The 23259-nt window shown below is 28.8% G+C and overlaps 1 protein-coding gene across 2 annotated transcripts in view; it reads left to right on the top strand.

Moving 5' to 3' along the window:
• sif (guanine nucleotide exchange factor still life) overlaps positions 1-23259 on the top strand; it is a 1284896-nt gene that overhangs the window by 1176088 nt on the left and 85549 nt on the right. For both annotated transcript variants that reach the window (XM_075376797.1, XM_075376796.1), the window contains exons 4-8: positions 8189-8456; positions 9527-9670; positions 11862-12044; positions 16321-16578; positions 21847-22017. In XM_075376797.1, the coding sequence (XP_075232912.1) occupies positions 8189-8456; positions 9527-9670; positions 11862-12044; positions 16321-16578; positions 21847-22017 (1024 nt within the window). The remainder of the gene's footprint in view (positions 1-8188; positions 8457-9526; positions 9671-11861; positions 12045-16320; positions 16579-21846; positions 22018-23259) is intronic.

Raw genomic sequence — 23259 nt, 5'->3', positions numbered from 1 at the left:
ACGATTGTTAACATCTATATGCCTACAAGCGCCCATGATGATGAGATAAGAACAAAATGACGAGGCAATTAAACTCATAAAAGGTAATGAAAATTTAATAATAGTTGGATTGGAATGCAAGCACTGGAAAAGGCAAGGAAGGAAATATAGTGGATGAATATGGGCTGGGCAAAAGGAATGAAAAAAGGGACCGACTTATAGAATTTTGTATGAAGTATGATTTAGTAATTGCCAACACCCAGTTTAAAAATCATAATAGAAGAACATACATATGGAAAAAGCCAGATGATACTGCAAGGGTTCAGATACATAATAGCATGGTTAAGTAAAGATTTAGAAATCAACTCATCGACTGCAAAGCTTACCCTGGAACAGACACTGATAGCGGCCATAATTTGGTGATATGAAATGTAGGCTGGGGTTTAAAAACCTGAAGAAACCCTGAAAAAACCTGAAAAATAAATCTATGGAATATAGAGAAGTTTGATGAAGAGGAGGTAAAGATTTTTCAGGAGGACATCACAAGAGGTCTGAGTAAAAAATATAAGGTAGAAAATGTAGAAGAAGAATGAGAGAATGTTAAAAAGGAAATTCATGAATCAACAGAAGCAAACTTAGGCGGAACAAAGAATTGGTAGAAAACCTTAGATTTATGGCGATATATTGCAGCTGATGGATGAACGTGGAAAATACAACAAAGCTAGTGATGAATAAAGTAAAAGAAACTATCAACAATTAAGAAATACTATAAACCAGAAGTGCAAACTAGCGAAAGAAGAGTGGATTAAAGAAAAGTGTTCAGAAGTGGAAAGAGAAATGAACATTGGTAAAATAGACGGAGCATACAGGAAAGTTAAGGAAAATTTTGGGGTATATAAATTAAAATCTAATAATGTGTTAAACAAAGATGGTACACCGATATATAATACGAAAGATAAAATCGATAGATGGGTGTAATATATTGAAGAGTTATATGGAGGAAATGAATTAGAAAATGGTGTTATAGAGGAAGTTGAGGAGGATGAAGTGGGAGAAACAATACTGAGATCTGAATTTAAGAGAGCATTAAAAGATTTAAATGGCAGAAAGGCTCCTGGAATAGATGGAAAACCTGTAGAATTACTGCGCAGTGCAGATGAGGAAGCGATTGATAGATTATACAAACTGATGTGTAATATTTATGAAAAAGAGGAATTTCCATCAGACTTCAAAAAAAGTGTTATAGTCATGATACCAAAGAAAGCAGGGACAGATAATTGTGAAGAATACAGAACAATTAGTTTAACTAGTCATGCATCAAAAATCTTAACTAGAATTTTATACAGAAGAATTGAGAGGAGAGTGGAAGAAGTGTTAGGAGAAGACCAATTTGGTTTCAGGAAAAGTATAGGGACAAGGGAAGCAATTTTAGGCCTCAGATTAATAGTAGAAGGTAAAGAAAAACAAGCCAACATACTTGGCATTTATAGACCTAGAAAAGGCATTCGATAACATAAACTGGAATAAAATGTTAGCATTTAAAAAAAATTAGGGTTCAAATACAGAGATAGAAGAACAATTGCTAACATTTACAGGAACCAAACAGCAACAGTAACAACTGAGAACATTAGAAAGAAGCCATAATAAAAAAGAGAGTCCAACAAGGATATTCCCTACCACTGTTACTTTTTAATCTTTACATAGAACTAGCAGTTAATGATGTTAAAGAACAATTTAGACCTGGAGTATCAGTACAGTGTGAAAAAATAAAGATGCTATGATATAGTAATTTTAGCTGTGAGGAAAAAATATTTAGAAGAAACAATGAACAGCATGCAGGATGAAATACTATGCAAGAAAATAAACAAGAACAAATCGAAAGTAATAAAATGTAGTAGAAATAACTAAGATGGACCACTGAATGTAAAAATAGGAAGAGAAAAGATTATGGAGGTAGAAGAATTTTGTTATTTGTGAAGTAAAATTACTGAAGATGGATGAAGTAGGAGCAATATAAAATGCTGAATAGCACAGGCAAAACAAACCTTCAGTCAGAAATATAATTTGCTTACATCAAAAATTAATTTAAAGGCAGGAAAACATTTTTGAAAGTATATGTTTGGAGCGTAGCTTTATATGGAAGTGAAACTTGGACGATTGGAGTACCTGATAAGAAAAGATTAGAATCTTTTGAAATGTGGTGCTATAGGATAATGTTAAAAATCAGATGGTGGTAAATTAAGTGATAAATGAAGATGTGTTACAGCAAACTGATGAAGAAAGAAGCATTTGGAAAAATATAGTTAAAAGAAAAGACAGACTTATAGGCCATATATTAAAGCATATATTACATTAGGCATATTATAGGCCACATATTAAGGTAGGGGGTATACTAAAATTAAACAACTAGCACTTGATAGGGAATCTTGGAGAGTTGCATCAAACCAGTCAAATAACTGAAGACAAAAGCATATATTTTATAAACAATTACAAACAATAAACAATAATTAGTCTATCCTCCATCGTCTATTTATAGGCATCAAATATGATAAAAGTTAAAATTGATGTTTACATTGTCCCTAATTATAATGGTTACAAATTTTTTTTTTTAAATGTTGAGTTTTTCAATAGGAAAACAAAGTATTGGTTTTTCCATAAGTCTTACTTGAATTAGTCCTACATAATTCTTAATTAATGTTTATTTATTATAATTGAAATACTAATTGCAATATACTTAACCAGAATATATTTGCTTTAAAAAAAGGTATTCTTGAGAATTACTACAACACAGTTTTCAAAAATTATTTTTATTTTATATCCGGTTGTAAAAATTAGAAAACCTTTTTTTTTCTTTACATAAAAAGTAAAACCACTTGTTATTCAATTTGAGCCAGTTAATAACAGATCTTTATTAAAGATAAGAATTAAAAACACATGTTAAATTAAAAATATCAGCTGGTTTTTTGAGAGAATTAAGCTTTGAAAAGATTCACATATTTCCACCATAGATAGTTTGAAAATAATGATAAGATAAAAATCACAAACAATATGTATTGGTAAAGAAAAGGTAATAATAATAATAATAATAATAAAAGTACAAAAAAAATTACAGATCTGGATTAATAGTTCATTTTTGTAAACTTCTTAGGCAATAGAACTTCCTAAATGTCAAAAATAAAACACTAAAGATAATAAAATAAACATACTCAAAAGTTAAATTTTTGGGTGAAATTTCCAAACCCTTTGAACCAGTGAGAAAAAGTAATTATCTCTCACCAAAACTGTTAAATTGCACTCTGGAAAAATTAATTGAAAAATATAATAACATAATACAAATACTTAATAAAAAAGAAAATCTAAAAATGGGGGCACAACATCTAAATGTTTAAATGAAAACATCTTAGCATTTGCTCATGATGGTAACTTCAGTAAAAGACAGTAGAGAATTCAAGAATTAGGAAAAAAAAATATGCAAACAATATTCAAAAAAATTAACTAATGTCACTACTTACTTTTTTCATCAACTTGTTAAATACAGATTAAATATGTATATGTCATAACGTACTTTTAGTAAGTGTACCATGAGCTTAAAATATTATAAAATAAGTCACAGAAATCAGTCGGTAAATCTATCAAATAATTTTTCGTATTAAGCATTCAAGAACTACACCAACAAACAAACCGACGCCGTTACACTAATTAACAACTATTAACGTAGTGTTTGAAAGGACGCTATCTTTGACTTGTGTCTCGCGACAGGCATGTGAGGATGCCGAACTTCAACGAAACAGGCCGATTGTAGTCACGCGCCACACTACTCTTGGCGCGTTATTTGAACACGCGAGGATGCATGAACATATCAAGCAATCGGATTTATTATTAAATAATATTAATATTAAGAGATAAAAATTAGGACAAAATTCTATTGTTTGTTAACAGCAAATGAAAAGTAATAAAATAAAAACAGAAAATAAAAAAAAACCATAACCAGATTTAAACAATAAAAAATAAAAAAGAATGAAAAAAAATGAGTAAAAAAATGAACGAAACATTAAAAAAAGTTTTTAAATTATTAAAAATATAGCAAACTTATCTGTAGTTTGAAAAACAAATAATAGAATTTAAAAAAAATTAGGAAATTAGGAAATTGACCAAAGCTGAAAAATCGTAATAAAGAAAAGTTTAAAAAGTAAAAAAATTAATAATCTTGGGAAGTTGAGAAAACAATGCTACTATCGGATAACAAATTTATTGCAATATCGTGTTTTTCTTGTACAGTGGGAGCAATTAGGGAATTCGTCGGTTTCTGCCTTTGCTTTTTGGTAGACAGAAAGTTCCATTCTGAAAACAAGCATACTGTAACTTTAACTTACCATCAGCACTTTTTTTGTTCCTGTGTGACGCACAAAATGATTCTTTTCACTTTTTCGATTGCTGTTTTCCACTCATCAAATTGGTTTTCACTATCAAATGATAAAAACTCTTTATCCGCTATCACAATATCATGCGTTACCTTATAATGTTGAAGCATTTCACTGCGCATAATACACGAATAATTATACTGCACAATACACAAGGAACATTGATTCTTCACGTGGTTTCTTATGTTTAGTAAAATTGTGTCGTTTTAAATTATCCAATCGCGTCGTTGGATATTTGCAAATATTGCAATTGTATTTAGTGGTCTTATGTTGACTTAAATGCCGCTGCAGATTTGTTTTTAATGTAAATGATCCTTTGCATACGGTACAAGAAAACATTGTGACCAATAACACGTTTCCAAAAATTAAGAAAAAATCAAATAAAATACAATATAAACAAAATCGCACTATAGATATAATTGAATCAATAAAATATATATAATGTGCACGTGTATATATGTATATTATTATTTATAAAAAATAACGCTCGTTATAAACGTTCGTTCAATTTTCACACCAGGATATCGAGACCTTTTAACTGTTTCGTTGAAGTTCGGCATCCTCACTTGCCTGTCGCGAGACACAAGTGATATTTACTGCCTACTGTAGGTGGTTTTATTACTAATTTATAAATTGCTTATTATTATTTGGTATGTACTTTTTTTAATTTCAGAGTATTTAAACTACTCATAGGTTTAGACACTTTTGTTTATTTTATTTACCTAATATAATTATATTGAGAGTAAAATTACTTATTCTCTTATAGTTTATTACATTCTATAGTTTATATGCTAAACTCGATGCAATGCTTCTTTTTATCACAAATCTATCAGTAATTTTGGGTAGTATATTTTTATCGTGGGTGAATGTACAGCAAGCCAAACCAGTCAATTTTTCTTGTGCCATAGTGGATCTAAGCCATGAGCTTAGATTTCAGCCTTTTTAATACAAAAAATGTTCTCTCTAGATTAGTATTAGATATCATTAGTGTATTAGCAATTCATAAGAAGAAATTTACATGTGGATAAATCACTGGATCATACTCATTTAATAAATATATGATATTGCTGTCTTCAGGGCCCTTAAGGTTCAAGGTTACCAACTATGTTGTTACACGTGATGGAACTTGCTGTTCCCAGGGTATTTAAGATTTAGGATTTCTGGTCTCTTATTTTTCAGCTCATGTATATAGCTCCTGCCTGGATTGGCTCTTGGGATTGCATTGGTAATGTTTGTCTTCAGCTCCTGCATGGTATGTGGATTGCTCCTATAAACAATATCTTTTGAAGTAACCCCAGAGAAAGAAATCTGGAATAGGCATATCAAGGGATCTTGGTGGCCACACTCCTTTAGAAATAATTCTTCTACCAAAAGTGTCCTGTAGCATCTCTGTAATAGAACATGCTAATGGAAAGTGGGGTATAAATAATTTTTTTTGTAACTTTTATATGCATTTGGTGTTTTTTAAGAATTTAATCTTAGTTTTGTCCTTGATTAATGTATTAAACGATCATGTATATAACATGTGGATTTACCTGTTGGCAAGTAAAATTTAAGGATTTACCTGGATTTTTTTTTGTTTTACCTCCGGGACCACTGTTATGTGTTACTTCAGAGGATAAGATGAATGACCAATTTTTGTAGCGTGTGACTTACTTATACTTTACACAGTGTGTAAATGTTATTTTGAAAACATGCACCAACAAATCGTACTAAAAATAACATCAACTGAACAAATAAGTAGCATTTAACGTGTCACTATATTTCATCCAGCCAGATCTTTATAGTTTTGCTTTACATGTGACACCAGAGAATAGCAGGGGATTGTTGACAAATATTAATAGTCTTGTACAGCCAAACTTTATTTTTTGAGCTAGTTGAATTTACTTACAGAATAACATAATGCTATACACTATATTTTTAATTATTTTTATTAAATGGAGAATTGAAATAATATTTTTAAAAACTATAATTAGCGTTTAAAAATATCACAATTTTAACTTTGCTTGTGTCATAAAAAAGGGAATGCTTTCTTCTGTTCATAGTCGAAGTTTTATCGTTGTATTATCGTTTTAATATTTAGTTTATTTGTTTAAAAATATTATATTGAAAGCAATTGTGATTGTAACAGAAATATGAGTAAATAAAATTATTTGCTTCCTTTGTACATGAGAGGTCATGAATTGAGTAACTTATTTTAATACACAGATATAAATTGTACTTCAAAACAAAATGTTAGGTTAGGTAATATGTAAATTAAAATGAATATTTTAATGTACATTATATTCCCTACATTTTTATTACTGTTCATATTGGTTTTTTTAAATTTTCATTTGTTTGTTGTACATATTTCTTTTTATTAATTTTTATTACTATTATTATTTATGTAATTAATACAAAAGTCAAAACAATGTAGATTAATGTTGTAAACTATTGTTAATTGTAATTTATAATATTTTGTTAATAAACTAGATAATAACTATGATGAAAATGATAATATTAATGTTGTGCTTACTCCCTAGAAAGATAACATTTTTCATTTTGATCACAGTAATTTTCTACATCTTACTACCTTTTTTAACTAATACTAGTTCCAGATCTTCAGTTCTGTTTTTTTTTTTTTTGTTTGCATATTGGTATTTTCAAGGTTTGTGTTATTATTTGGAGAAAACAGAATTTTTTTTAATAAGTCAAAATGTCTTATGACAAGACCACTTAATTTTTCAATAGTAGGAGAAAGAGATGCTAAAACAAAATAAAAGAGAAATCCTACCCAGATTACTGAACAACTGAAAATAACATTATTGAGTGTTTATGTTTTTCTTGTCTTGTTGGTAAATTATAAAATTTATTAAAGAAAACTAACAATGTAATATTCCTACTTTCAATGATATACTACAATTTTGTGGTTAAATGTGTGTCTAAAATATCAAAAGTAACAGAATTATATAATAAAACAAAGGAAAAGAGGACATCTATGAAATTAACAAAATATACAGTGACATGTATTGCAAAAAATATTACTAACAAAACTGCTGGTTTATAGGGCAGTGTTTAATGTTTTTATAGATACTTTTCTTTTATAAATTTTTATTTTTTTCACTTGGAAGGTTTAAGGTTGAAGAACCAAAACAATTTTTAAATTCTCTGAATTTTGAATTGACTGAACATTGGTTAAACAAGAGGTGTAAGTTTATTAACTTTTATCATTGTAGCTCTATTTTTTATTATTAAATAACATAGCCCAATGGTGTGGAAAATTATTAGGACAAAGCTAGAAACAGCTTTGCTTTTTGTTGGATACAGTATAAATAATTTAATTTCTGTTGATCAATTTTGTTTCATATCTGGTGAAGTGGATTAGGATTTGTGGAAATAATTCTAAGACATAGCTTTGGACTGTGTACAAATCACTTTTATCCAAAATAATGATGGTAATATGTTTTTCTTTTCTCCTTCTCAGATTATGTTGAATGAAATTTTAATGTATGATAATCTGTAATTGAAAAAAATAAGGAATTTTTGTTGTATTTCTACTGGATCTTAATTCTGTGGTTTGTATTCTTTTAATTTAATATACTTCGTGGAAAATACCAGTTACATTACTTGATATCATGTTCAATCTTCTTTCAATAAGAATTGATACTCTTTCTACACAAGTAAATACTTACATTCCCTGAAATTTCTACTCTTTTTCTGCATATAATTTTTAATTACAATAACAGAGATAAAAAAAAATCATATAACATTAACATAATAATTAAATGCAATATTTTCTTATGTTTCAGGTTCCTAAGTGTTAAAAAATGGTTACTAAGAAAGAAACATCAGATTGAACTTGCCAGAAAGCGAGGTTGGAAAGGTTACTGGGTATGTTTAAAAGGCACAACACTTTTGTTTTATCCATGTGACTCACGTGAAGGTAGATCAGTTGAAGCAGCACCAAAACATCTTATTATTGTTGATGGAGCAATAATGCAACCGATTCCTGAACATCCTAAGCGTGATTATATATTTTGCCTTAGCACTGCTTTTGGTGATGCATATCTCTTCCAGGTAAGAATTTCTTTTGTAAAATACGTATTAAATACTTAATTTTTATATTTCCATGATGTCTTTTAGTGTTCTATAATTATCAACGTGTTGAAAGCTTGTCATATTTATCATTTACCTAGTTGAAGAACAAATCCAGAAAACTAAAAACTAAAAAATAATCACATGTTGAAGTAACTTGATGCAAAAAAGAAAGTAGTGAAACATAATATATAACATAATAAGCATCAAAAACTATAATAACATTGCTGTTAGTTGGCTGAGTATTGCAGGAATGCTGTTAAATTATTCTTCACTGATATCAATATGAATAATATCAAATCAAAACCATAAATTTTAAATTAAAACAATTTTGTTAAATCATAATGAAAATAGTCATTAAACCAACAAGGTTAAATAATTTTAAAAATCTTAGGAAATAAGATAAAAGATTTATCTCTTTTATATAGGAAATTAAAGGAATTAATTATTATTACTTGAAAAAAAGTATTATACATATTATTTAGTATTATCTATTCTTGTTATTTTATATAAAAGACAAAAAAATCTACCAAAGAATTCTTGTTTGCTGGGATATGCAGGATGTTGTGCAAGGTATCATTCTAGAAAACTAGCATGTTTATGGGTCATCCTGCTTATATCAGGATATTAAAACACTCAATGTTGTTTCTCGTATCTGCTGATATCTTGCTTAGTCCTAGAATATATATAGAACAAACAGGACAAGTTTAAGATATTCCAGCAATATCATGTGGTGTTTGGGTAGTTGTTCTATGTATGTCAAGGGTAACTACATTAAATTTACCCAAAACTTTAATATTGGCTGCATTTATATTTTACCTTAGCATAAAATGTAGTAAAATTAAGTTGTAAATTTAATAACCAACTCGTCTAATAGTATTTTCTTTTTAATTCTGGCTATGTTCTACCTACTTATTTATGTAACTAGTAAATATATCATCACCATACGGGTAATTGTGGTAAAATTGCATGCTTAAAAATTGTATTGTTTAATTATCATAAATATTAGTATTCCAAATTATTAATTGAACCTGTATTTAATTTGTTAATAGGCTCCTTGTCAAGTAGAATTAGAAAACTGGGTTAATAGTATTCATTCAGCATGTGCTGCTGCATTTGCAAGACATAGAGGAAAAACAGGCACATTACATTTGCTTCAAGAAGAAATATTTCGCCTAGAAAAAGCTATTGAATCGGTTTGTACTATTTATATTAAGTTTTATTTGTCTTAATTGTTAAAGGTTTTATTTTAAATTGATAGTGAGCAGAAATTTAATGCAATTTTAAGTATATTATAAAAAAAAAATTTTGTGTAAGGAAAAATATTTACTGCATTAAGGGTAGTTGATGTCACACTAATAAAATAAGAATAATTTGTTTAATAATGAAATTAAAAAATTAAAAATGATCAGTTCTTAATTGAATATTATTTTTTAAATGAGAAAATTCATTATAATAAATGAATTATAATGAACTGAGCTTTTAATTTACACATTAATTGTAACTCAGTTTTAATATGCTATGCACTTGTCAATATCTTAAACAGACAGCTGCTGATTAGTATTATAGAAATCTCTATATTGAATGTGCATATTTAGTCAGAGAATTTCTTCATAATTCTCAGTATTGATCTTGTTTTTTTTAGTGAAGTTTTTTATACATTATTTCATTTTTTGATACTCTCATTGACTATAATTCTCAGCTGAAAATTACTTCATTGTCTTAGAGCGATACTTAAGAGAAAATCTTTATGGTCTATATCCATTGAGTAGTGGACCATCTAGGGAGATCATTTAGATTTAGTGACTTTTTTATCATACAAGATTCAATTTTTGGGCTTGGTGTTATCAGGGTTCTTTTGAAATGCTTATACTTTAATTTTGAAAAGTATGATAAAAAATGACTACTTGTCGCACTAACTTTATGATGCTTTTAATACAAGTATAGTTAAGAATATGGGTTTCAAGATAAAAAAAATGAAGGACATAAATAACCACCCCTTATATTTTCCTTATTTTTATTTTTCCACAGTTTCTTTTGCATTTACTTATGGTTTGTTTTACAGCAATTAAAATGGTGTCTATTATATAAAATAGTTACTCAAATTTTCACTCTTGTTACAATATTTGCATTCCCTGGATTATAATAATAATAATAATTTCTTTACCAATCTCTATGGTGGGTTAGTACCTCACTCAGCCTTTCATAAGATAGGTTTCTGGCTCAATTTCTGATCAGGTTTGGCATCTGTCACAGGATATAAAATGTCAACACCATATTACTCCATCACAAGATTCAAGCTTACGTGGTGAATTTATTATCTAAAAAAATAATAATAAAATATCGAGAAAAAATATCTCTTAGATAACCCTCAATGTAGCATGTTTATGAATTGAATTTTAATGTAATATTTTGTTTGTATTTGCTATGATAAATTTTTATAATAATAAAAAGAAATATTTATAACTTTAGTCAGTGAAAGTTGAACAATAAATCCTATTAAGATTTTTATTTTGGCTGAAAAATAAGAGAGCATTAGAAAATTTCCAGAACAATATAGAAAGAATCTCAGAAGAAAAATTCAGTTTGAAAATGAATTAGAGGAAAACAAAAAAATCTTATAGGAGAGAAGATAAATATTTAAGAAAAGAGAATGTATATAGAAGTTATTACAAATTTTATCTTTTTAACAGTAAAATGATGTACAAAGCAAGAAAGATATTAGTGCAAAAAATAAGCGATTGAATACTTTATACTAACACATCAGTTTACTTGCTAAAAATAAATGTATTGGAATCAAATGTTATTTTCAATTTAGAAAAACTTAACTTGATTTGGATTTTTTAAAAATTAAAAAATTAGATTTGTGTATATGTTAAACAAGGTACTGCTCAAATGTAAATGTAACAGACACGAAAAAGCATTTCACAATAATTTGAACTTGGCCACCTCATTAAACATATCATAAATATTGTAATGTTAACATAAGCTAGAAATTCACATACACATACACATATACACACACACACACACATATATATACACACACAAGTGTTTGCATTTTGTTGAAAGTAAACACATAAATACTGTATGGAAACACAGAAACAAGGTCTGTAAACATAAAACACCAGTATTTTAACAATACTGTTTAAACACAACATAAATCGAACACTTGTCAGCATCATTCAAAATACTTATTTTCTCAATTAAAAACAAACTAAACACTACCTTTGACTTACATTTTTTATCTTATCAAAATTATCACTAATCCGTGGTGAACGCTACATGAAAATATTTTGACATGTGTAAAAAACCTTCCACATTAAAATTCATTTCATCGTGTCTTGAAAATAATAATTTACATATTATTTTACTTGTCTTTTATAGGATCACAAATTGAAGCATATGGCTGATTTACAGCAAAGTGTTGTATCAGATCCAGAAACAAAACAACAAATCAATAATCAGATTGTAAATTGGGAAGAAAATCTTGAAAGGTTACATTGTGAACAATTCCGGCTTCGTTGTTATATGGCTAGTCTTCAAAATGGTGAATTACCTAATCCAAAGGTAAGAATTTTACAATTATGTACAAGTAATTTTAGATGTTTTTGTTCTTATTTACATGAGTAAAGAGAAATGGATATTTTTGCAGTTTCATGTTGAATTTTTTAAATTGCTTTCTATTCCACATACAAAAATGTCAAAATAAATAGTATTAATAAAATTGTAGTGGTTAAATGTGTGAAGCAGTTCAGTTTACTTGCAAGTAACGTGTTTATGTAAATATTTAATTGACAACGTTCTTGTATTATTCAAAGTAAAAAATCATTTTTCACATAGAAAATCCCTCTAAGAAATAATGCTGTAATCTTAACAAAGTAACAGTTGTTTTTGTTATTATCCAAAATGATTGTTTAGTGGGCTGAATGAATTAAGTAAGTTTGGATCATTCTGACATTTTCAGATCTGAAATATTGGAAAAAATATTGCTAACACTGTCAGTATTGGTAGAGTACCATAAATTTCTCAGTTGCTAGGAGTTTTTTTTTCTTCTCCCCGGGCCGGATCCTGCAGTTAAGTATTACACAGCTCAGGGGAGTGTCCTTTACTCTAACGAGCCTCCATGTCTCGGCCTGCTGGTTGGATCTCACTTTGTGCCTGCCTCAAACCCCCAGAGTAGGATCCACCAGGCCCAGCTATGCTGTCCCTGGGTCACCACTCCGGGAGCTGGGACACGGTCTTTACGCCATGCCAGTTGCTAGGATTTAGAGCTAGATACTAATACTTTAAAATTAATGATTCATCTGTTAGTTACTTGATTATTTTTATTATTTTTGTGACTAAGAACAACTTCAAGAAAAAATATATACTTCTGTTTCTAATAGAACTATATATATATTTTATTTTATCAAATGTTTTAATCATAGCAATGGATCTTGAATTGTAACTTGATTTAAAAAAATAATGAATAGAAAATGAGAATTGCTGATACCTTTTTGTTGGTAAAGTGCTGAAATTGCTGGTACATCATTTGATGAACAAATCATCAGGTTGATTAAGCTAATTTAGTGAAAAATCAAATTGAGGAACAATACTTAAATTGCTTTGTCATAAGTTTTTTCTTAAATTCTAAGTTAACAATCAGTTATTTGGGATAGCCAATCTTTGTTCTGTATTGTACAAATTTTCTGTTTTAATAAACTTATAATAATTTTGTGATGCTATTATTTTACTTTGTTGATCTTATTATATTTTAAAATTAGTGTTTCGATTTTTTTTAAATTTCTATTTTGTCTGCTGCTTATACAGACTGGCACAGAGAAACAGGAAATTTTAAATTTGATGATGGTAGTCCAGTAGTTGTACTATAAGTTGGAGAAAGATGTTAAACTTTAGAGCAGTAACGGATGTTTAGTCATGATGGAGCAGTGGAATGGTGTAGAGCGGTGTCCTGAGGGCATTTTACTGACATGGACAAAGTGTGACAGCTGCACAAAGACTGTTTTGGCGGCACTATGAGATCCTGCCCTGTGGTCCTTCACACATTCTTCACATGCAATCATAATTTGGGTTCGTAACTTTGAAGAGACTGGTTCGACTTAGAAAAACAAAACCTAGTGGGTGTGTATTGCCTGCCTTTACGTATGCTGGAAAACATTGATGCCATGAAAGCTGTAGTAGTAAGGAGTCCTCATTGTTCAGTGCAGAAAATTTACCTCGTCATTGGAGCTCGGACATCAGAGCATGCAAAGAATACTCCATAGCCTGAAATTTCATTCTTACAAGACCCAAATTGTCCAAAAACTGAAACCCTACAATTTTGTATTGCGTTTACAATTTTGTGAAAAAGTATTTTCTTAAATCAGTGAGAATGATAATTTATTGAAAATCTTTTGATTCAGATGAAGCCCATTTTGGAAATGTGAATAAGCAGAACTTCTGTTACTGGGTACAAATAAACCTTGCTCAGCTTCATCAGCATCCATTATACAGTGTTAAACTTACTGTATGGTGTGCAGTTTCGTGTCGTGGGGTGATTGGCCTTTACTTCTTTGAAGATGAAGCAGACTTTGCTATTGTCTCACTGTTGTCTCAAAATTAAGTTGACATGTTAAAGACTTTTTTTGCTCTTAGGCTTCATTCTCTTCCAAATCTTGACCTTTAGCAAACCTGGTTTCAACAAGACGGAGCCACCTCTTAATTTCAAGGACTTCTAGCATTGCTTAGCTACCCCGGTATCCAGACCTTTTGATCTGTGATTTCTTTTCATGGGATATCTTTGTACCAGACTAGATCAAGAAACCTTGCCCAGCTCAAAACACAGATTCATGAGGAAATTGCCAACATCTCGGAGAACACATTGTGCTGCGTCATACAACATTTTCAGAATCGACTTACTGAATGTGTAGGCAAAAATAGACAGTACTTAAATGAAGTAATTTTTAAAAAGTAATGTGTATAGAAATATCCACTCTTGTAGAAAATATTTTCAATATCAAATAAAGGTTAGTAACTTTACTTAATTTTTTCTAATTATTTAAAATTTTCCCCTTTCTCTGCGTCACTCTGTATATATAACTTTAGGAAGCCATGCTAGCTTTCAAATCATTATACTACTTTCTTATAACTGTGCATCAACACCTGTAGAACACTTGGTGAATGTCATCACAGAATATTGTGTATGTTGTGAATTGGAAGAATTTATATTACATTGTTCCAGGACAGTTGCAGAGTGATTTTGCATTACTAGTTTATTATTTATTAGTTATATTATCACATATTAGTTTTTATTAATTGCTTTAATACTATTATTATTCATGTTTCAACACATCTATTGTATATTCTTTATTTTATGTTTTCAAAATAAGAACAGAAAATTACAGTTATGCACATTATTCATTGCTGTCCGCTATTCTAGACTGTGTAAAACAGTATACGAGAGTGGTTTGAAAAGTTTTGAGCCTCAACATGAAGATGGTACTCATCACTCATCAACACTCAGTGCTCATCAACAGAAGTTAGGGAATGTATTTGTGCATGCATTGAAAAGTACTCACTAAAATTTCAGCCATTCTGGATGCTCAGTTGTTTGATAATCGTTTGAGTAAATAATTGTGAATGTTTTTGTGAAAATGGAAAAATCGAATATCATGCCGTGATTAAATACTTGTATTTGAAAGGCAGTACAGATATGCAAATTAAAACTGAGTTTGACACTGTTTATGGAGACTCTGTTCCATCATTTGCCACCGTGAAAAGATGGGCAGCTGAATTTAAACATGGTCGTACTAGCTTGGTTGGTGATGAGCATTCGGGATGGTCAAAAACTGCAACCACCATCGATATCATTGAAAAAGTTCACTAAATGGTACTGGACGACCAACAGATTAAGGTTACATAGATAGCTGAGGCTATGGGCATATTGAAAGAACGTGTTTGTCATATATTAACTGTAGAATTGGATATGCATAAGCTATCCACGCATTTGGTGCCGCGTTTGCTCACTACGAACCAAAAATACATTCAAATGAATATTTCCAAGGCCATGCTGGAGCAGTTTAAGCAAAACGAGTCAGATGTTTTGTGTTGATTCATAACTGTAGATGAAATGTGGATCCACCATTACATTCTTGAAACAAAACAAAAGTCAAAACAGTGGACTGGAAAGGGTGAACTTGCTTCGAAAAAGGCAAAGACGGTTCCATTGGCTGGGAAGGTGATGGCAACTGTTTTTTGGAATAGTAACACAATTTCAAAAAGGTTAAATAACGGAACTATATTACATATTATTATTTGACAAGCTGAAGGCAGAAATTGCAAAAAAATCACATTTGAAGAAGAAGAAGAAAATGCTTTTCCTTCAGGACAATGTGCCTGCTCACACTTTGACGATTGCCATGGCTAAAATTCATGAATTACACTTTGAATTGGTTGACCATTCACTGTATTCTACAAGCAACATTTTCTTATTTCCTAACCTTAAAGTTTTGCTTTGAGGAAAGAGATTTTCATCAGATGAGGAATTTATTGCATATATAAACGCCTGTTTTATGGAAAAAGATGCCAGCTACTATTTGGAAGGGTTAAGGGGTTAGAGCGTCGCTGGAAAAAGTGTATCGACTTGAAAGGAGACATTGTTGAAAAATAAAACCAAAATTAGACAGAAAAATTTTCAGACAACCCTCGTTTTGTTCTAGCCTTCTTCTATACTGAAGCATTATAATCAGTACTTATTCTTTTTTTTATGATTTTTCAAATAAAACCTTTTAGTAACATTATGGAACAAATAGTTTTTTATAAACTTTATTCACTTAAATAACAATGTTTATTTTTTTGTTTACAGAGCTTATTAACACATGTCTCACGCACAACAAAAAGTACATTGAATAAGTTAGGTGTGTTTACTGTATCGTCATTCCATGCTTTTATTTGTGCTCGATCACCATCATTATTAAATAATCTTTTAGCTGGTCGAGGTGCTACTAAACGACGACCTCCAATGTTATCACGATCAAATTCAGGATCAAGTCGTCGTTCATTACAAATGTCATCGAGAGATGAACCAGAAAAAACGGTTAAAGTTTCTGTACCAGAAAATCAGGTTTGTATAAGTTTTTTAAAAATGTTATTTTTTAAAAATTTAATTTCAGCTAATGAAGTATTATATGAGTTAGATGTATTAAACCTGAAAAAATATTTGCAGAAATTTTTATTATTTAAAATGGGTGTGTTACTGGTTACATAAAATATGTCCTGAAGAAGCATTTACAATGAAGTATCTTGTTGATTTCCCTTCTTAAGTTTCCTTGATTTCTGTTCTTTGTGGCAGGTGTATTTTTCATCTATCCTCTTTAATTTGTTGTTATACTGTGTAATTCTAAAGATTAAAATTATCACAATATTTTGTTTCTTTGATAGGATTATCATAATTGATTTCAGTGTTATTTTCCTCCCTTCCTATCATTGTCAGTTTTAACATTTGTAGTTTCAGAATACCTCCATTCTCAATACTACTTTTAGCAGTGAGTCTTCCTGCGTTGGGATTGTCGAATAAATAGCAATGTTAAGCACTCCCATTCAAAGCAGAAGAGGTCATGACAGTAGGGATGTGGAGTGGAAGGAGGTTAACATCGCTATTTATTTGATGATCTTTATTTATGCACTTGTTATGCACAAAAATTATTAAAAAATACCTCAGCTGGAGTATTAAGGTTAATCTGCAATATTCAAGAAGCTACATAGTTTTTATTTTAACAACGTAATAGATTTACATAATAAAATACTACTAGGATGAATTGGATTAAACAATTAATTAAAGTAAATACAGCTAATACAGTAATTACAAATTGTGAAGAACTAAGAAGGTTTCTTTACAGTGAGATAACTTTGTTTTATTTTATTAATGAGTTTACTAGGGTTAGCTGAACACTAAACAGTTTCATGTCAATTTCAACTCAGTTCTATGTGACTTGGAACAGTAGTTTTAAACAAAATAATTAACAATTACCTGTAGTTACTTTTTTAGTAATCCTTTTTTGTTATCCCAATGTCCTTTAATCAAAAAAGAGCTAGTCCAAATTTTTGCAGTAAAATATCAAACCAAATCACTTAGAAACCACTTAACAAATTATATGTAATTAATTATGCTTTCCAAATCCTAAACAAGTATCAGTAGATATAAAGGAATTACTTTTAAAAAATGTGGCACAGAAAAGCAAAACATAAAATAATTAAACTCAAAATAAAGTAATAATAAACAAAAAAAAATATGAAGCATTATAAAGATTGTTCATTTTGGTTTTAAAAAATAAAACAAAGTCTGAAAACCATAAAACATGAAAAAAAAAGATTAGCTGAAACATTGTCTTCACCACTTAAAACTCTGCATTCCAACTGATCAATATCTTCTTTAAAAAATGATCTCACTCCAAATTATATAAACTGATTTTTTTTTCAAATTAGTAACTAATTTTATAATTATAATTTTACAATTAACATAACTTTTTTATAATCAAATGGTTTTAATTCAGAAATTAAAACTTGAGTTAATGTCTAATGATGGTGTAGTACAACTCACTTTATACACATTCGACTCATAAATCAGGAAATATTGAAATTTTCTTCTAACTTGCACCTTAATCTTCAGATTCCCCTTTCAGTAAAATCATACAAGAGAAAATATATCTTATGATGTTTTGATGCCACAGCCATAACTTTTCTTGAACTTTAATCCCAAAAATTATTTGTTAGAAGATTATTATATATAATAAAAACAGCTTACCAATATATTATTTGATTTCCTTAAACGTTTTCAGCTACTCTCCTATCTTCAGGAGCAATTTATAATAATTTAGAATTAAAATGTATTAAAAAAATATATAAAAATATAAAATTCACATGATAAATTAAAAACGTAACAATTGATCGTCATAATATAATTGTTAAATAATATATTTGTAATTGTTAAAGATACAAGTTAAATGAAAATAATTACGTCTGTTTTGTAATAGTATCACAATTGCTATGAATTTTGTAGATTATGGAATTAGTTTAATTGTTGTTTATTATTTTCTTATATATAATGTCAGCTTCGAATCTTATCTGTTGATTTATTAATTTGTTATTATATATGTGGAATTTTTCCAGATTAATAGTATTATAAAAATTACTAGAGTAATCCAATCTTCTACGAATTTATCTGGATTGTAATTTTGTTTAGCATCCAAAATTTGTTTAGTGAAATTCGAAAGGTCTGTATTTCTTTGTTATGCAGTTGATATGTTCTTTAGCTCAGATTAAAAAGGAATGATTAGTCATACCAATATATTGTGAATCACAATCTTCACATTTTAAACTGTATACACCCCCTGTCCTTTCAAATTATATTTATTTCCAGTTGTTGGGGTTTTAGTTGAATCTCTATTATTTATATAATTTATGATTTTATTATTAGTGGTATAAGCTGTCTTTAAATTAAATGATTTATATATTTTATTAAATTTTCTATAGTTTAAATTTTTACATATTCGTTTCCTGAGTTATTATGTTTTAGTTTTATTTTTTCCCTTGTATGTAGTTCTTTTTTTAATTTGAGGGTATATACAGTTTAAATTGTGAAGTTAGCGATTTACAATATATTGGTATGAATAGTTGTTCCTTTTTAATCAGAGCTAAAGAAAATATCAATTGCATAACAAAGAAATACAGAGACTGAATTTCACTAGACATATTAAACATTTCACTTAACATAAAGATAAATTCATAAAGGTATTGAAGTACTCTAATAATTTTTATAATACTATTAATCTGGAAAAACAAATTAGTAAATGAACAGATCAGATTTGAAGATGAGATTTTATATAAGCCAATAATAAACAACAATTATTAAGTTGGCTAAACTGATTGCACAATCTACAGAATTGATAACAGTTGTGATACTCTTACGAAACAGACATAATTATTTTAATTTAAATTATGACTAACATTTACAAAATTTATATTATGATGATCAATTGTTACGTCTAGTTTATCATCTGAATTTTATATTTTTATATATTTTAATTCTAAATTATTATAAATTCCTCCTGAAGATGGCAGAATAGCTGAAAACCTTTGAGGAAATCAAATAATATATTGGTAAGCTGGTTTTAATATTATATATAATAATTCATTTTTACCAATGGTGCCATGTTTGAAAACCCTTTTAGAAAATGTTCAGTCTTTGACAAAAATGCATTGTAAAGGATTTTGAAATATGGTCTCCTGGTTTTTCAATGTAAATAAAAAAGGTAACATAAATCCTCTTCAGCATTTTATTTCACTATAAGGAAGAATAATATTTGCCGTCCTTATTTTGTTGTATCACTTTGTGTTTAAAAGATTTTTTTGTCTAATTTGTTACCCTTATGAACTATATGCCCCTGAAACTCTCGCCTGATGTTCTAGAGCACTCATTTAGTCATTAACTCTTATATTGCTGCAGTTTTATAATGAACAGCAACTTGCAGTTCATCAGTTGTCTGCAGTCTCCATTTAAAAATTTTCATCTTCAAGTATTCTTGCAGGAAGAAATGACAAGAGAGTAGATTTGATGAATAAGCCATTTATACCAACATGTAATAAGATAGGATGTATTGGAAACATTTCTCCCAGAACTTCCATAGATTCCCTTGTTGTGTAAGCCGACCAAATCTATGTTGAGTCTATGTTGGAAACATAGATTTCCATCCTCAGTGATTTTTACTTCTAGCAAGCCTCTACATAAAACCTCTACATGGTAATGCGATAGAATTATCACTGAGCATCTGACTTCTTAAAGAGTACAACCCAATTATTCCAAATTCCAATATCTTACTAATCAGTTATATAATCTCTGGATAGAGGTTGCTCATATTGTTTTAATAATTGTCTACAGCCCACTATCAAAAATACTGCTTTATGTAGCCTTACAAGTAAAATAATTCCTTAGAGACTACAACAATATTAGCGGAAACATTTACCAAGATGACTATACAAAGTACTTTGCGGTTGAGTCAGTTATATTCCTTAAGTTTCTGAATAACCAGAATTTTATTTGAATGGTAGGTTCTTATAGATAAAATTCTTCTAGTTCAGCCAGATATTCCCAAGGTTAAAACATGTTTAACAGCTGATAATCTTGTTTTTTGATAACACAACCTGTCTCACTTTTTATATTATTTGTTATTTGAACACTCTAATGTTTACCAGTAATTTTCTTTTTATATCTGAATTTTTTTTTTAATTTTTAACCCATAACAATATTTTCCTGTTGAACTCTTTTATACTGATCTACTTCAGAATGGCTATGAAATAACTATTATATTGAGTCACTGTTTGAGTAGGTTTCAGATATAAACACTTAATTTTCACCATTCTGTGCTGTGATAGCAACTGAAATGGCATGACTCTTTCTACTGAAGTATGTATCTTCCACCTTCTTTATATATCTTCCATCAACCTGTATCAGAAACATCTGGCAGTATGACTATCTTAAATCCGGGGAACATTCTAACAAAATACAATAAACAATTACAAGTTTTCTGAAAATGTAATTTAGAAAAAAAGGTTCATTCTTGTTTTCAGTTCATCAAAACCCAGCTTTACTATTCTTTATAAGGGAAATTATTTCATTTTTTTGTCAAAAAGTTAAAATTTAGTTATCATCCTCTAAAATCCAATTTTCTTCTCGAACATAACAGAAAAACAGTATACCTAAAAACAACCATCTTTGATTGAGTCAGAAGATTAACAGTCATTATATCATCTCACTTGCGTTCTATTATATTTTTTGATACAATTAATTTTATAGTATGAAGTGATTTTTGAATGCCCAATTAGTCATTAAGTATTCTTTTTCATTTAAACAAAATTTGTAGTAAATATAACTAAAAAGAGTAGGGTACTTTATTAAAAAAAGTCTTCATGGTTGACATTTAAAAACCAAAATATTGGGCTATTGGACAAAACTGTTTTTAATGCTTTTCCTGGCTCTGATATCAATCTCTCAGATTGTATTTTAATTATCAGACTTCTTTAGAGTTCCTTAAACATATCCATTGCACTGAATTTTTTTGTAAGGTGATTCTCAAATCCAGCAGTCTACATTGTGAAGAATTTTTCCTGTTTAATATTATTTCAGAGTATAATAAACAATTTTTTATCTATGATTTTTAATAATCCTTTAAAATTGATAGATAATGGATATTGTAAGAATTTTATTTTTAAGTCGATGATACACAAATGTAACTACAATTGTTTTCCTTTAACCATTCCAGTAATTTTAGCTCACTGATTGTTTATTTACCTTATTTAAACAAAATTAACTAACAAGTTGCTAACTTTTTTTCAGTTTGTTCATGTGTTCCTGAGGGATGCAATGTCAGTTGAGGAATTCCTTGCTAGTGCATGTAGTCGTAAAAGTTTGAATCCGATGGAACATTTCGTACGTGTTAAAAAACGCAGAGATATGGAAGATCATAATTATTTTGTACCTCATCGCACAGATCTGATTGAGACATATGTACGTATATTATTTTTGTATTGTTACTTAAAATTATATTTAGTTTATATTATTTCTTTTTAAATAGCTAATATCTATATACATATTGGTACTGTAATAAGCTTTATTACCTAATCTTATCTAATCTTATGAACTTTGTTTTATGAACTTTCTGCGTATTTTGTTTTACTTTTTTCTTATTAATAAGCACTATAAAAAATTATTTCTGTTTAGATCACTGTAAGTTTGTATTGAAATATATATTCTCAAAGAACTTTGTTGTTACACTCATTTTCATAAATTTTTCATTCATTTTGAAATTTTTCAGTTATATTACTAGTATTTACAGTTTATGGTAGTTAAATAAAAAGCAGTAAACTAACAGTTTGAAACTAGACTCATCTTCCGTGGTGGATAAACATTTCAGACACTGAAACAGTTGATTAGAAAAATCCTATGGCTCATAAATAAATTATTGCCCCATTCGAATACTTTTAATAATTGTGTACTATTCTGCTGTAAGCCAGCTTTAAAGCCTTCCTTTTTTCCATTAAATGCACTTTATTTGTACTTTACAGTTATGAATACAATAAATTTTTATTTTCATGGACAGTGTGAAAAATTGTGTATAAAAAAATAATAATTTGAAGAGGCAGTTATCATTTTATTATTTAATTTTAAATATCATTGTGAAGTTTTTTTGTTCTGTGAAGAATATATAGTTCATCAGTAAGTCATTCATATATTTTTAATTTGCCATCAGCTGTTTTTATTTTGTCATCAGCTATGCAGTGCTTAAAATCTTTAATTTAGATTACTTCAGGTTGCATTTCAATTCTTGCTTCTTATTTGTTTAGTTAATATTTATTTGTCATCTGTGCAGTGTCATCAGTTATGCAATGCTTAAAATCTTTCATTTAGAAATTAGGAGATTATATTGAATTTGATCAAATATTGTATGTAATTGTTAGATAGGTCAAATGAAAGGTCCATTTATCTATTATGTATGAACTATTTCTTCTCAAAATAATTGAGCCTATTAGAACACTATGAAATTCAAGTAAAATATTTTCTAAATGTTAAAAAACAGTTGTCTTTAAAGATCTCATTTTTAATAAAATGTTAGTTAACGATGAAATGTTTACTGATTTTTATGAAATATTGTAGTAAGGTTCCTTGCTGTCACAAGGAAATGAAAATGACATATATGTAAATATTTTTTATAACACTTTCTCTCACAAAATGGCAGCTGTTAATTGGGCT

The sequence above is a fragment of the Lycorma delicatula genome, chromosome 10, assembly GCF_047948215.1.
Source record: "Lycorma delicatula isolate Av1 chromosome 10, ASM4794821v1, whole genome shotgun sequence".
Lineage (NCBI taxonomy): Eukaryota > Metazoa > Arthropoda > Insecta > Hemiptera > Fulgoridae > Lycorma > Lycorma delicatula.
Note: the sequence above shows the minus strand (reverse complement) of the source record. Positions and strands in the feature narration are given on the sequence as shown.